Genomic DNA, 17,175 nt, shown 5'->3' with positions numbered 1-17,175 from the left:
TGTGAGCATTAAATGCTGCCCAGTGCTAACATTGTCCATGCTAAGTGTTAAGGCAGATTTGTCCAACGGATAGAACCCTGGCAGACCATGCACAAGGCTCTGTCTTCTAATATCAATGAAAATATCCAGTGAGTGTATGCACTTTCAGGTATTGATTAATATTACAGTATGCTGAAACCAGGTGAAATAACTCCACAAATTTGACCCTAGATAAAATTGACACTCATACTGAAACTTTCCTTCCATTTTCCCTTCCCAAGTTCAAGAGGAGAGGCTTTAAACAAGTCATGGTACCAAATGCCACTCACTAGAGATTCAGTTACTGCTTCTATAAACAAAACATAAATGTGCTATCACAGATGAATACTTTTTACTCATTTTACTCACAATCATGGACACATCCTGCTCTTCTCTGGGATGTGTGCCACTTAAATTTTCAGTCTACTGTTGTCTATGGCATGAAGCCACAGTGAAATAAACTCAAAATAATTATTACTGAAGATATAGTCTACACAACATGTAAGCTGAAGTGAATTATCACATTGACTTATTATTAAAAACCTTAGATAGTGATTTGGGCTGAAATACCCTTCTCTTACTCAAGTCCAAATCCATGGGAAACATATGTTATACTAAGAAACAAAATGGATACAAGGTTAGGAAAACTTGGATCTGTCTAGCTCATCTCTTGGCTATGCAATTTATTCTTGTGCATTTTGTCTAGTCAATGGATCTGTTTCTAAACAAGATCCCATACAAGACATGAACACTTACTCAGGCCTCTCTCTTTTTCTAATTTTACCACTCAGACTGAAATACACAGTACTCACCTGGCTTCTTGTCTCCCCAGGTTGGTGGGTTCAATGAGCAGATCCAGAGTCATTAATAAGCCTCAGTGTGGGAGAGTTAGAACAAGGGTGATGTAGAGGTCTGTGACTCTGTGACCTCACCTCCCTCCAGAACTGCAATTTTCATTTCACCTTCAGTGACAAGGACAGCACCAGGTGTAGGAGACTAATCAATAAATAAAGATTTCCAGCTGTTAATTAGCAAAGATATTTTAGAGTTCCTTGTGTATTTACACAGTGGGATAAGGTGTTAGGGAGAGACATTGAGTTTTCATGATCCCTGAATGATGACTGGGTCTCCTGTGGAAGGTGCTAAAATCTTTCACAGATTCATGTGAAAGTGAGAAAATTCCCTCTGCCCCTTTGGATTCCACACTTCACTGACTTCTTCCAACACAAACCAACATACTTCACATTTAGAAGTTTTTTTAACCTTTATTACTTAAAATATCTGAGTGTTTTACAAATGCATATGTATTTTAATCAAGTCTGCTGTCATTTCATTTCTTACTGACCCACTCCTTAGGACATGTGTTCATAAACACCCTAAATTTTAATTTCCTCTGTTTGATTTTTGTTTTTTGATTTCATTTTCCATTCCAACCACAGTTCTCCTTCTCACCACTGCTCTCAACACCACTGGCCTCATCCCACCCCTGCCACCTGTCCCCCAGTCCACGCCCCCTCATTGCTAAAGATTCCCGTGTAGAGTCAACATAGTCTGGCACAATATGTTGGGCCAGGACCAGGCCCTCCTCCTATTGTTGTCTTATTGCTCCAGCTAGAACTCTGAGTACTGTATTGAATAGTTAAGCTGAGAGTGGACAGCCTAGACCTGTTCCCAATTTTAGTAGAATCAATATAAGTTTTTCTCCATTTAGTTTAATGCTGGTTGTTGGCTCTAAAAATTGGCTTTATTATGTTTAGGTATGTTCCTTCCATCCCAGATCTGTCCAGAACCTTCATTATGAAGGGGTATTGGATTTTTGGGAAGGCTATTTAGCATCTAACAAGATAATCGTGTGGTTATTTTTCTATCAGTTTGTTTATATGGTAGATTACATTGACCATTTTCTATACAAATAACAAAACTGGCATCTCTGGGATTAAACCAGCTTGGTCACATCATAGCAGGTGTTATTTTTGATGTGTGCCTGGATTGAATTTGCAAGTATTTTAATGAATATTTTTATTTATATGACTAGGATGGTGATGAATACATTTTAAAATGTTTATTGGTGCCAGGCATTTGTGGCACATGCCTTTAACTCCAGCACTCATGAGGCAGAGTCAGGCAGATCTATGTAAATTCCAGGCCAGCCTGGTCTCCAGAGAGAGTGCCAGTATAGGCTCCAAAGCTACACAGAGAATCCTTATCTCACAAAACCAAAAAAAAATTTTGTTCACCATTTGTATTTCTTGTTTAAAAAGAATTATTTCATTAACTCATTTATATTGGGCAATTTTGTTTCCTTGATATTTAGTTTCTACAATTCTTAGTAAATACTGGCTATTAGCTCTTTATCTGAAGTAAAGCTGAGAAAGATGTTCTCAAATTTCCGGGGGCTCTCAGAGCATGCTTCTGGTAGAGTGCTGTGCTGAGCAGAAAATTTGTAGTTTAATACACTGTCGTCTGTTGATATGTGGAGTATTTTCTGTTGTTTGTTCTTTCTGGAAAGTTCTACTATACCACAAACTCTTACACTATATTCCTTCTATTAATCATTAATTGTTTCAGTTTTCATTTATTCTAAAGTTTTTATTTTATGTATTTGTATGTGCAATATAATATATATATATATATATTGTTGTTTATTTATTGAGGATAAGTCTATGTATCTTTGTTCATTCTGTAATTGACTCTGCAGAACAGGCTTGCCTAAAACTAACAGAATTTCATCCCCTATTGCCTCCAATATGCTAGTAGTTAAAACGTGTGTTGCCACATTTAGCTTTGGTTCAGTTTTTAAATTGAGGTGCTTGTTCCATTATAAAGTGAAAGCATAGCAATAAATTTAAACAAGACAAACTAAAAAATTGTTAGAGTCATGAAAAAATGTCTAACTATCCTTATTTATGGATCCCATGATTCAATATTTAATAGACTATAAAATAATCTATAAAATTCTTCTTAAGATCTAATAATCACAGAAAATTTCTAAATTTAAAAATTACATAGATATATATTATAAACACATAAATATGCATATGTGTATGTCTTAATACATACCAAAGATGTATGTTCAATGGAAAAAAAGAAAAATTTTACATTTTAGGAGTTCAAAAAAGATGCATATTTAGGAATACAATTAAACTAAAAGAAACAAACTTTCTTGCCTATTGGCTTAAATTCCACAAAGAAAGTAGACTCCATGTGGAGTTTCTTCAATGCCCATAATCTTTTTGTAGTAGATTGGTACTTCTAGGAGCTGACGTGTGTCACTGTCATTAAAAAAGATCTATGTTATTAAAACATTTTAATAAAATAGCCTGTAATCTCTAAAGTGCTTGGAGATCATCTCTCCTTCTAAATTATGTCTCTGTTTAACCTTGTAAACATACATTATGTGATTACAAACTCAGTTGTAATTAGTGACAATCACTAACCTGCATTTCATTATTATTCTATATATTTGGTAATAATAACTTTCAATGACAAGAAATTTCCATTACATTGTTAAATAAGATGTATAGGTACACTAACTTGGAAAATTTGAGAAACATATGTATAATAAGTTTTAACAATATTAGTCTCAAATTTGTATCAATATATAAAATCTGCTTACAATATACAGAAATCTAGTCCATTGCAAAATATTTTAAATTAGTAGTTTCTCTTTAAAATTAGAATCAATAGCCCACCCTCTGCTTGAGGTCAGTGTGGGTTCTGCTTGGGTTCCCACTCCCACCATCCCCCTCCTAGGATCATCCTGGGTCATCTCCTTGCATAGAGTGACTGAAACTGGCAGGATGGACAACTTTGAGTCTGGCCACACCAAGTCTTGGCCCACCCACTGCCCTCAGCCCTCTGCTTCAGTGAGAGAACACCAGGGGCGGCCTGACAATCCAGAGTTGCAGACACTGAAGTCTCTGCTCACCCATGCTGCCAAGAAACTAGAGGAGAGGGAGAGACCCCACTGGCACCCACTCCAAGAAAGAATGGAAGACAACAGTATGAGAACACACACAATAACAGAAAGACCAATGTGACACCACCAGAATCTAGAGACTCCACACCAGCAGGACCTGAAAAGACCAACACAGAGGAAACAGAAGAAAAGGACCTTAAAAACTATTTTATGAAGATGATAGACACCATTGAAGAGGAATCCAGGAAATCCCTTAAAAAAATGGAAGAAAAAAAATTACATGAAATGGAGGAAGAGACAATCCAAAAAATTCAAGAAATAAACAAATCTCTTAAATAAATCTAAAGAAAGCCAAGAAAAAACAACTAAACAAGTGAATGAAACAACTCTAACAGAAAAAGGCATGAAAGCAGAAATAGAAACGATAAAGAAAACACAGAATGAGGGGATGCTGGAAATAGAAAAGCTGGGTAAATGATCAGGAAATACAGATGTAAATATAACCAATAGAATACAAGAGATAGAACAAAGTATCTCAGGTTTTGAAGACTCACTAGAGGAAATAAAGTCATTGACCAAAGAAATTATTAAGTCCCACAAATCCCTAAACAAAATATCCAGAAAAAGCCCAAACCTAAGAACAATAGGTATAAGTAGCCACCCACCAAAACACCAAACAATCCAATTGAAATTGGGATGCAAACTAAATAGAGAATTCTCAATATAGGAATCTAAAATAGCTGAAAGACACTTAAGAAAGTGTTCAACATTCTTAGCCATCAGGGAGATGCAACTCAAAATACCTCTAAGTTACTATCTCAGAGCAGTCAAAAAGACTAAAATCAAAAACACCAATTACACTCTATGCTGGAGAGGATTTGGAGAAAGAGGAACACTCCTCCATTGCTCATGGGAGTGCAAGCTTGTACAACCATTTTGGAAATCAGTATGGTAGTTTCTCAGTAAAATGGGAATCAGTCTACCTCAAGATCCAATGCATTCATACAACAAGGTGCTATGTTTATAGCAGCTTGTTTGTAATAGACAGAAACTGCAAGCAATTGGTTGCCCCTCAACTGAAGAATGGATGGAGAAAATGGACTACATTTACACAATGGGGTGATACACCACAGGAAAAAAAACAATGAAATCTTCAAAGTCCCAAGCAAATGGTTATAACTGAGAGAAACCATCCCGAGTCAGGTAACCCAATCACAGGAAGACAAGCAGGGTGTGTGCTCACACATATATGGATATTAGACAGAGAAAGGGACTACCAGCCTACAATTCACACTGACAGAGAAACTAGGAAACAAGGAGGACCCAAAGAGAAAAACACATGGTCCCCAGAAGAAGGGGAGGGGTACAAGAACCCCTGAACAAATTGGGAGCATGGGAGGAGGAGAGAGGTGGGAAATGGAGAATCGAGAAGGGGAGGGGGAGAACAGGAGAGAACTGGAGGATTTGGCTTTCCTCCTCTAAAATCCATGCATGTGTTTCTGTGTTGTATCAAGAAGCCAATTGATGTAACACAAAATAAAAGAAGAATTTGGGAACTGTATTGTCTTTTCTTGGGTCTTTCTCTCAAGGTGTACACCCTCTCATAATTGTTATGTTCTCATGGTTGCATTCCCCAGCATGTGTACATACACAAGCAAACATTTCTCTGCTGTTTATTTTTGAGTTCCACACAGCCAATGAAGACCTGCCTGACAGCAATCCCTGGACACCTTGGAAAGAAAATGGGCCACAGCTCCTTGACTGCACTGGATACAACTTGCTCCATTTCAACTGACACTCCAGCCAAAGCTTAGGATACTGACTTCAATCAAGTTGAGGATTTCAACCGAGATCTTCTATCAAGAGAATCCCATCTAGCCTGGACTGGATACAATCCATTCAAGACTTTTACTACACTAATATATTCTTCCTACAGGACCCCACATGACTATCATCATCCCATTTCAGCAGGAAGTAACTTGTAGGAGGTTACCCCCCTTTCCCCATTGTTGTCACTTAGGATAGTGTATATACCTAGTTAGGGAAAGCTTCCTATTGTTTACGGTTGGGATTGGAAGGAGGAGTTCAGGCTTGGACACCTCTTTCAGATGAATTTAGGGTTTAGTTAAAATAGATAGTTAGGATGTGACATAAGCAGATTGTTGTATCTTCTTATATTTTACCTTTATGGTTGTTAATTTTGGATACTTTAAACTGTTAAGTTTTAATCAGCTTTTAAACTAAAAGGGGAATTGTAGGGGAAGCTGTAGCCACGCGTACTTAGGGGCTGGCTACAGATGTGCCTGACCACTCTTGCAAGGACGTGCTCAGGGTGATGTAGTGTGACTGTGTTTTCTCTTTCGGTGTCTCCTTTGGGCTTGCGTACAGACCGCTGCCATGCCAGCTGGCTAGGTCGCTCTGTGAGTAAGGCTTTTCCCTATTAAATACCCTTATATTTCTGCCTGACTCTGTATTGGTAATTTCCCACTATAACTGAGATAGTGGAGGAATGGAGGATGGCAAGAAAGGAGATGCCTTGATAGAGGGAGCCAGGATAGGTTTGGAGAGAGGATTGGCACAGGAGAAAAGTTAGGGGATCCACAGGGATGACCCCAACTAAGAATCTATAAAGTTATGGAGAAGCTGCCTTTGATGCCCTTTCACTATCATGAGATTGATGACTACCTTGGTTGCCATTCCTAGAGCCTTCATCCTGTAGCTGATCTAAGCAGAAACAGGCACCCATAGCTAAATACTGAGCCACACTCCTGGAATCCAGTTGCGGAGATTGAGGAGGGATGAGTAAAGAGGCAAAACTGTGCTGGAGAAACCGGCAGAAACAGTTGACCTGACCTAGTGAGAGCATGGAGACCCAAATGGTAAAGTTTTGTCCAATTACCTTGGTAACCTCTACTGAGCCATGTTTTAAAAAAACCCTGTCCATAGTCACTCATAGATCTTTCTATTTCTATGGATTTTGGTTAGATTTCTAAGTTTTTCTACTGTGTCAAGAGTTCTTCATCTATACACTCTTCCTTTTGCATCCTGATATCATAAGAAATGACAGGTGTAATGATGGGGAGGTCCTTCTGTGTGTATGTTTGTCTTATTGGTTGATAAACAAAGCACTGTTGGCCAATAGGGAAGCAAGATACGCAGGAATAAAAGAGAAGGAGGATTCTGGGAAATGTAGGAAAGAGGGAAGTTGCCTTGTGATCACAGGAATAGATGACACTTAAGGCCGGCGTCCTCAGTAAGATAAGTCCCTATAAAACTGTATAGATTAGTAGTTATGGTTGATAATAAAGACTGAGCTAGCAACTAAGAAATCCTAGTCATTGGCCAGCAGTGTTGTAAGTAATATAAGACTCTGTGTGTTATTTGGGGGCCCTAAAGCAGCAGCAGAACCCAGGCAGCTGACAGAAAGAGTTATCATTACAGTGTAATTTTTAGTACTAAGTGTAAGGATTCAACAATAATAATAAATAATGAGTCACTGCTCATTTTTTTATTTCAACTTTCAAGACCAAACCATATATACACACATGTGGTAAGCACCTCTTTAAATCTGAAATCTGTTTGTGTCAGAATAGAAACTGAAAGGGCATGAACATTACTAGTGTGGAGCAAACAGAGTCACCCGAGTCTGGTCAAAAAAGCCATGAGACAGTTTCACAAACATTCCAAAGTCTATATGCAGTTTGTGTTCCCCACTTGACATTGTGTCTACTTCATTGCTGTGTTATATGATTTTGGTTGTAGAAAGTTTTCATTTGTAGGGACTAGAATGGTGGCTCTGTGGTAAAGAACACTGAGTGCTCTTTCCCAACACCCATATGGTAGCTTTAAACTGTGTAGTCTAGTTCCAGAGTGTTCACACACACTCTTCCCTCCTCTGTAGACAATGCATTCTCATAGTGTACATAAATACATGCAGAAAATCAGTCATGCCCCCCAAATCACAACAGATAATATAATCTTTTTAAATATGATTTTTCATTTTGTTACACTAGCATTTTTCAACAGGCAAATGACAAGTGCATATAAGACTTTAATTATTTTACCAAAACACAATATTCTAAGTATGCTCTGATGTGACAGAAAGCTGTGCCATTTCCGAGTTTCCTTTCACAAGGACAATATGGACCTGATGGATGTCCACAGAAATATTCATTGTTATCTTTGATGGGTAAAGTCTAGGGTGGTAACTACAGATGAATTACTAATATAATTATTTTGTAGAAAATACTACATAAAGTACATGTGCATGTGAAAAAAAACTTAAGCTACTAAAATATTTCGTTTAAAATTCTGTATGTACTTGCTATTTCTTATATAGGTGAACTGATTATATTATCATTTATAATTCACTAAAAAAGAGATACATGTGAGATGCCTAAAAAGAATGGGTAAATGTAGACATTTGCTAAACAGAAAAAAAAAACAAAGTGTGGACACAAATGAGATTAGTGGCCCTGAACCATCAAGTACAATGCCATGTGTTCCATTAGCAGCAACAATAATCAGAGAAGTCAGCCATGGAATGAAGTTATGCTTAACATTTCACTATAACTAACTCAAGACACATATAGACCTGGCTGTCATTGTCTGATACTCTTACTGGTACTTTTCCCTTCAGATTCATCTTCCCAAGTTAAAAGGAAGTTTCAAACAGTCATCTTACCAGGTATCACTCAAGGCAGACACAGTAATTACCTCTACAACATGTAAATGTACTTTTCCGTAAAAATACATTTTATTCTTGAATCAGATGGACATCGTGCAATTTCCCATGGTTGTGTACTTCTTGTATTTCTATTCTAACTCTTCGTGTGATCCCCAATAATAATAATATTACCCACAAACTAGTCTACACATCATGTGAGTTAAGACAAATTATCACATTGACTTATTACCATAATCCTTGAGCATCTTCACAGATGGAATGTATTACCATGGTGTTACCTACAGTCTCCCTCAGTAGGTGACTTACATTACAGAAAGATTAAAAACAGGGACTGTCATAAGATTAGAAATACTTATATCTCTCTTTCTCACTCACCTCTTAACAATGTGGTAATCCTTATGCCTTCCCTCTATGTTCTACAAACCTATTTCTACCTGAGATTCCCATTATCAGACATAAGCTCTCACACAGGCCTCCTCAATTCTGGCTGTGAAACACACTCTGCAATATAGTTCACTCCCCTGGCTTCTTATATCTACACTGTTGTGGACTCACTACACATATCCTGACTTCACCATAACTAGCACTGTGAGAGAGGAGGGCAGCTCAAGTCTGAGACAATGCTTCAAAAGTCTGTGACCTCACCTCCCTTCATAATGACAATTTTCATGTCACCTGCAGTGGAAATGACAGTGTGTCTTTGGGAGACAAAATTATTATCAAACTTCTTCCAGTTGTTAATTAAAGACAGGCTTATAAATTTCTTATGAACATCTCATGATTTTGAAGAGGAGTTGAGTTTTCATTATCCCTGAAGGCTGACTGTGTCACCAGTGCTAGAAATTTTGATGTCAAATTCAGGAAAAATTTAAGGAAATATCTATGCATCATTGAATCTATGCTGCTCTGACTTCTTCCCCTATGAATTAAGTTTTTTTAAGTTTTACAACTTTTACTACTATTAAGTAGAATACTCTTTGAATATTTCATATATGCATATTTTTCCTCAAATCCATCCACCATTATCTCCTTCCCATGTCTTTTATTTAACCCCACACAATTCCCTCCAATTTTCACTTGTTGCTAACAAATAAACAAAAAAAATGAACAGCAGAAGAAAACAACTACTGGCTGAACTTACAGATGCTCTTATGTTCATAGTACAAGGGCCTCTGTGGAAGCACAGGAAGCCTCTCAAAGTACAAATCACTAAAGAAATCTGACACAGCCCTCCCATAAGTCATCTGTGGTTCAGAGCCCCTCAGCTACGAGAAGGACATCATGGCAACTTCCAATCTCCTGAAATTTTGTTTAGCTTCATCATGTGCATGTTTTTTGCCTACTATAGAAATAGGTGAATTCACTAGTGCAAGTGCCCTGTCCTCTATGTAGAAATCCTGTTTCCATAGAAATATATACAATTGCAATGTTCTAACATTCTATCTGTCTCTTCTTCCAAAATGATCCCTGAGTTGTTGGAGGAAGAGTTGTGGTGTAGATGTCCCTCTTATTAGCTGGGTCCTATGGGGTCTCTTCTTCTCAGCACCTTGAATGATGGTTGACCTCTGTTTGACCACAATGGACTATAAAAAAGAAGATAATCTGATGCGTGTTAAGAGATATAATAATCCTTCTTCATAAGGACATGAGCTTAGGGTCCAGTTGCCTGAAGTTCTTTGACTACAATTGAGGATACATGAGATGCATTCCTTCCATTTAAGCTTGTATATCAGTATCATCCTTGTTCAGGTCTTGTATAGGAAGTCACATTAATGATTCCCACTCAAGGTTATACCCTATCTGATATTTGTAGGATATGTGAACAAGGATATAAACGGTTCGCCATCACATTTTATAAAGCTCAGTTACAGAGTAAACCAGATTTCATACCAGGACAAACACACACACACACACACACACACACACACACACACACACACAGAGAGAGAGAGAGAGAGAGAGAGAGAGAGAGAGAGAGAGAGAGAGAGAGAGAGTCATAAATTCACAAACGCACATAATGTACCAAAAAGTACAAGGACAATGTCACTGAAGTGAGAACTATCTGAGGCTGGTTCCACACATCTCGCTGTTGTCTGGAAGTCACTGCTAACTGCTGTATGTACAGATCCTCACAAACAGGAGAGGTAGTTGTAGATCCTCAGAATGAAAAAGGTGAGACTTTGGTCTGTTTGGTACACAGTTAGCATACTTACAGAGGTATGTTAGCCTCCAATGCATTTAAGGTTTTAATATCCAATGATTAAGGTGTATATATAAAGTAAAATGCCTCTAAATTATGTAGGCTGTATCCCACCAGCCCATTCCCATTTTGCAGACATGGAAGTATATTTTTAAATATACTAATCTTGTAAAATTTGCTGTTCTTATATAACTGTAGGTCATAAGACTGACTGCTATTTCTGCTCTTGTAATCTAATCTCCTTTCTCTGCTCACAAAGCTGCCTAGGACAAATAAGAAAGGCATTTTTTAAAAAAAAATAAACTTCTGTGTAAATATAGGCAGAATATATGTAATATTGTGAGTTTTGCCTTTTGAGTTCTGTGTGTTTAGAACTAGGTTTTCCATCTTAGGAGAGCTACAGACTGTAGACTTGGACCAATCAGTCCAGGTACCAGTACCTATATAAAAAGTCTCTTCTTATTAAAATATTTTTGCTATTTGAAATTTTCATCTTCATAATGCACACTTAACTCCTGTGTTCTTAAATTACACTAACAATGTATTTCCTAAATTGTGAAAGATTGAGAAATGTGTTATTAATTAATCCAAGCCTTGTTCCTATAACAAAAATGTTGCATTTGGCTTCTGGAAAATAATTTCACTTGGTATTTTTATATTTCTCTCTCTCTGTAACTCTCTCTCTCTCTCTCTCTCTCTCTCTCTCTGTGTGTGTGTGTGTGTGTGTGTGTGTGTGTGTGTGTGTGTGTGCATTTTCTACTCATATATTCTGTAAAAGTTGAGGAGAGTAGCTCCACAATTCAACATTCACATAGACTTTCTCATTTGCCATCACTCCCTGTTCCTGAGAATCCATCCCTCTCCTCCAGTGCCCTGGGTTCCCTTTGTGTCCTAACACCCAAGAGAGAAAAATGCAGACGGATATTCATCATGTCTCTCTGCAGTTCAACCCAATTGAAAGTTTCTCAGTCTGTGATGTAAAGATGTGTACTTCAGGGGTGATATCATTTCATCAGACAGTGTCAAGGTTTCCTCCTATAACATCATCTGGACCACAAGGGAAATGGGGTCTAAGCATATCAACATGTCAGTCAGAGTGTGCAGGGGATTTGTTCCTATATGGATACAGGCTATCCGTCCTTCTGTCCAGTGAAGGTCTATCCAGCATCACCCATCGCAGAGAAATTTACTTTCTCGGGTGAGTCTTGAATTTTTTTCCTGAAGGTTTGCTGAAGTGAGGGCAATCTGCTGCAATCTGTGTGACTGCAGAACTGAACGAGTCTTTCTCTTTCACTAGAGACACCAGCACAGGGGCTGATTACACCTGATGCCTCAGCACGGTAAGAAATCTGTACGTGAGATGTTCTTTAAGTTCTTTTCAGATCTTCTTAGAACTATTTGCTAAGGTCATAGCTGTTGGTTATTAATTAGACATAGGTGGGATCTTTGTGATTGAGACACTTGTAACAGTGCTCACGGGTTCACCTCCCCACCCCTTCTCTTTAGAAGTCTCAGGCTCTGTTCAGTGAGATGCTACATTCATGGCAGCCACAGTGAGCTAAGAGATGGCTTTCATACAGACATGAGCTATCCATGCTGGATTGTATAAATCCCCTTTGAACTCTGGCTTCCAGAGGAATTGGTGGTTTTCTTTTTACTAGTGCAAACCTCAGTGCACAGTGGATTTATTAGGCTATGTTCCTTTTGTGAAGGAAGTAACTTTAATGAGGATCCAATGTTGTATTCATGTACATAAAACACAGAAAAGTCCTATATCTGTAGATACCAACAGTAAGCGGTTATAATGGGGTTTGTCACACAGTAACAAATTCTTATTTTCATAGTTGGGGATGAATGCTCACATCAGTGGTTTTGGAAGATCTAACCAGTAGGCACGATTTTCTCTTCTGAGTACTACTGGGACATATGTGCAGACCCAGTACATACCTTTGTTCTGTGTAATTGAAAATATTATGTATTTTACAGGTTAATGTAGGTATAATTTCATTTGGATTGTATTTAGACAAGTGGACCGCATTAGTGAACTTTTCCAGGTGTGAATAACACTACATTGGAAAAAAGAAGGCAAAAGTCTTCCTCACTGTAATTGTGATATTGAAGCAATTTTAACGTTTATTGAATTCAATTTTTAGGCAAAATTATTTTTATACAATCCACATTGTTGTCTTTAGGTAATTGTGTTTTATACTTACGTGATTATGGTCTAAAAATGTTTCAGGATATGACAGGATTGTTTGGAAACACATAGAAGGAGTTTTTAAATGGAACAGAGAAAAGAATGAACATACGATTTTAATATGGTTAGTTTTTCTTTTCTAGCAGGATGTATTTTAATTGGTGAAAAAGTGTTGCATGCATTCTGATGATTATTACTCTATTTGTTCTATATGTTTTCAATCCTGCTATGTCTTTCTTTTTCCATTTTTTACTTAAATTAGAAACAAGATTGTTTTATATGTCAAGCACAGTTCCCTCTCCCTTCCCTCCTCCCTTGCCCCCCCCCCGCCACTAACACCCTACCTATCCCATACCCTTTCTCCTCCCCAGGGAGGGTGAGGTCTTCCATGGGGGTCTTCAGAGTCTGTCCTATCCTTTGGGATAGGGCCTAGGCCTTGCTTTTGCCATTGGTAGGATCTGGGGAATCTGGTAGAGTGATGTCAGTGTGCAAAGGTAACTGCCTTCTACCTTTGCAGTTTGTAGGCTTATGCAGTTAAAGGGAGACAAACATCCAGTGAAGGTCCTCTAACACACTCTCTCTCTCCCACTGAGTCTCTCTGTGTTTGTTTCAGTCTGTCTGGCTGTATTTATCTTACTAAAATATGATTAATTGTCTTAACAGTCTTACAAATGGAACCTTGGATGCAAGGCAGCAACAAATTTAGACGGAATATTGATTATGAGGCACTATGCAATATGCCAACTCAAAATGAAGGACCCTATAGATTTGACATACCACCACAATCAACCTGCTATCAAACTCAGGAATCTTCTTATGAAAATGACACAGTTTCTAATTCCTCAACAATGAAATGTTCTGGTTGCTGAGAAACACAATATTTAACATGGCATGAAGACAGTACTTCTTCATATCTATCTAGAGATGTCTGGGTCTCACATTAAGTAATAATCACACAAATTAAACAGAATGATATCAACAGACCTGGTCATGGGGATCATCTTTGTGTCCCAGACTACACTGGGAATGATGGGGAACTCAGCCTTGCTTTGCTGTTTCATCATCAATGAATTCTCTGGGATCAAAGCCAGGCCTACAGACCTTATTGTCAAAAGCCTGACCTGTGCTAACTTCATGGTTCTGCTCTGTAAAGGAATCCCTCAGACAATGGCTGCTTTTGGTTGGACATATTTTTTAGATTCCATTGCATGTAAACTTGTCTTTTACTTTCATAGAGTTGCCAGAGGAGTATCCCTTGGGTCCACAGCCCTCTTAAGTTTCTTCCAAGCCATCATGATCACCCCAAGGAATGCCAAGTACAAATACTTCAAAGCAAGAGCCTACAATGTCATTGGACCTTCTGTCAACATGTGTTGGCCCCTGCAAATGGTGTTAAATGCCCTCATTCCTGTGCTAGTGACAGACCTGGGGGATGGAAAAAACTGCACTGATTTCCGTGATTTGCTATACTGTGCTGTGGCCAAACCTCACAATCTAACGAATGCCTTATATGTTATCTTATTGGGCTCCTCTGATGTCATGTGTTTGGTTCTCATGCTATGGGCCAGTGGTTCCATGGTGCTCGTCCTGCTGAAGCACAAGCAGAGGGTCCAATACATGCATAGAGTTCTGTGTCCCAAATCATCTCCTGAGACCAGAGCCACCCAAACCATCCTTGTCCTAGTCAGCAGTTTTGTGCTCCTTTATTCAACATCTGGTATCTTAACCATGTGCTTAACTTTTGTAAACGGAACCTCTCGGGGGCTGGTCCATGCCAGTGTAGCCACAGCTGCTTGCTTTCCAGCATTGTGTCCCTTTCTTCTCATCAAACACTACACCCTAGTTACCAGGCTCTGCTAATAACAAACAACATATGTTACACGTCAGAGAGTCCTAACATTTATAGCCTGCCCTCTTTCTATTCTTTTTGTTCTAATGTGTTCTATCATTTTATCATTACTTGCTTACTTACATTTCATCTCGAATCTGGAAAAAACCTAAGGACGGATGTAAACTTTAAAACTGGTACAATATTTTTTCAATCAGATCATTGTCAGTAATGAAGTATCAACATTGGAGATGTTTGCATCATAACCATTTCGGGCTTTCATTATGAGAGTGCACCTTAATCAATGATGCATCGTGGGGGCGGGGGCTTGTGTGTGAATTTTATTTAGTTGTGGAAAAAATTTTTTTCAGTAAAATGCATGTTGCTTGGAGAAAAAAAAACAAATTTTCAGTAAAATGCATTTTGCTTGGAAAAAAACATGCTTCCTCACCTATGTATATTCTGCTCTATGACTGCTAAATATTTAAATGTGGGAGTAAACACAAGATATACACTGGTAGGTAGAAGGGTACTATAAGCTCTGCTTCCTTGTTAAGTAAACAAGATGTAATCTCTCAGCAGATGTCCTGTCCGCTGGACTTTACAACATTTTCAGACGTTTGTCACCTTTTTCTGAATATTAGTTACAGGACTTGTGTTGTAGATACATCAAATCAGGGCTGGGCACCTTAGTGCCAATTGTTCTGTTAATTTTGACCAGCTGAGTACTACTGTAATGCTCTTTATCTGTTATGAATTGAAGCTGTTTGCTGATTAGAGCTGAGACCTATTCTTACCTGTGGATTTCAGAATAAATAGAGAATGCAGTTTTAAATTATAGTGGTTTAGAAAGGTGGAAATAGTAGGATCTCCTCTATGTCAACAGCCTTATCAGTCATTAAACTAGTAACCTATGTATAGTGACAGGCATGGATTTTCTCCACTTGAGCCAGTCTTAAATTTATTCATGAATTTTCAAGATTATGATTTTAAAACAAGGCCTGAAGAGTCACAGCCCTGCTTGCGATGACCACATGGATGGGAAATCTGGACGGACATCTACATGTAATTAATGAGTGTAGATAAAGGCAACATCAGTCTTCCCTAGGGATTTGTTACCCTATACCCTGTGGTCAGACCTAAAAATACATATATATCATTAGCACAAGGAATTTAGCACATTACAAATACGAATATAGTGGTAATTATTACAAAAATAGCATATTTGATGCCTGTTATTATGTACTATATTTATACAATTAAATTATTATATTTGCATAATTAAATAGCTAGTTGAAATAAAAGAGGCTACGAATTTGAAAGACTGCTAGGGGATAAGGGAGGAGTCTTCTCTAATGCACAGAAAAGGAGAATTGGGCACCGTTTTGATGTTACATCCTCTTTCCCATAGCATATTAATTACACAAAATAATGAGTCTCATTACGTATGATCCCTCACAAGGACAGGATCTGGCAATGTGTTACAAGGTCTAAATCAACTTCTAGAAGACATCTAGTTAGCTTGACAGCTCTTACTGTTCTAAACCTCAGCATGTGTGGAACATGATTTCATAGTAAATGTTATTAGTGTCATGTGCTCTCTGAGGCATGGTGTGTGGGTTGTATTGTAGAACACTATCTATGTCCTACATAGATAAGGGTACACAGGTCTTACAGGGATCATTGTGAAAACATTGTCTATATCCTACACCCACTATCTTCCTACCACTGAGAGTTTCAGAAATGCAATTCCTCATACCTCAATAGTCTCTAATTAGTCCATTTTCTACACTGAAAACTCTTTGAGTGACTGTTTTTATTAGTTTAGGCTCCTTAGCAGTGACTTCTGTAGTATTGAGTCCATTGTCAATCATTTGTGTCTTCCCTCCTCTTGTGCATCCTCCAAATCCAAACATGTTTGACTACACACCATGTCCTCTGTGTTTGTTTGGCTCCAAGTGCTTTGTCCCTCAAGTTTCAGGCATTTGCATCTCCTCTGTGACACTCACACTTGCCTTTGACACCTAAGGTCTTAGTGGTTTGGGGGAGCACCTTTTTCCTACTCAGATATGCACTGACCAATATTCCCCAGTTAACTTTATTTTGTGCACTCATTTATCTTCCCTTGTGTTTTATCCTCCCCCAACCTGTTCCGTTACTGATAAGAATCAAATAGAAAATGCTTTCAAAGACTTTGGTTTTGCAGGATATACCCCAACATTGGTATTATATAGAAAAATGGTGGACACTTTTGAAGGATAAAGAAAACCAGTGACAGTCAGCAAGCCTGTGAGTCCTATGCATAAAATATTTGGTACTGAGCTGG

The 17,175-nt window shown here is 38.2% G+C and overlaps 1 protein-coding gene across 1 annotated transcript; it reads left to right on the top strand.

Moving 5' to 3' along the window:
• Positions 1-13,990: 13,990 nt before the first annotated feature.
• On the top strand, positions 13,991-14,881 carry LOC113838740 (vomeronasal type-1 receptor 4-like). The gene has a single exon (XM_027434287.1). The coding sequence runs from the start codon at positions 13,991-13,993 to the stop codon at positions 14,879-14,881; it is 891 nt and encodes a 296-aa protein (XP_027290088.1).
• The last annotated feature ends 2,294 nt before the right edge of the window (positions 14,882-17,175 follow it).

Source organism: Cricetulus griseus, unplaced genomic scaffold, assembly GCF_003668045.3.
Source record: "Cricetulus griseus strain 17A/GY unplaced genomic scaffold, alternate assembly CriGri-PICRH-1.0 unplaced_scaffold_11, whole genome shotgun sequence".
In the NCBI taxonomy this organism is placed as follows: Eukaryota; Metazoa; Chordata; class Mammalia; order Rodentia; family Cricetidae; genus Cricetulus; species Cricetulus griseus.
The sequence above is the reverse complement of the archived record's forward strand: the minus strand, read 5'-3'. Positions and strand labels throughout refer to the sequence as shown.

Bases quoted from the DNA above. Each gene is read 5' to 3' on its own strand.
- LOC113838740 (XM_027434287.1), top strand. From the start codon at position 13,991: ATGATATCAACAGACCTGGTCATGGGGATCATCTTTGTGTCCCAGACT.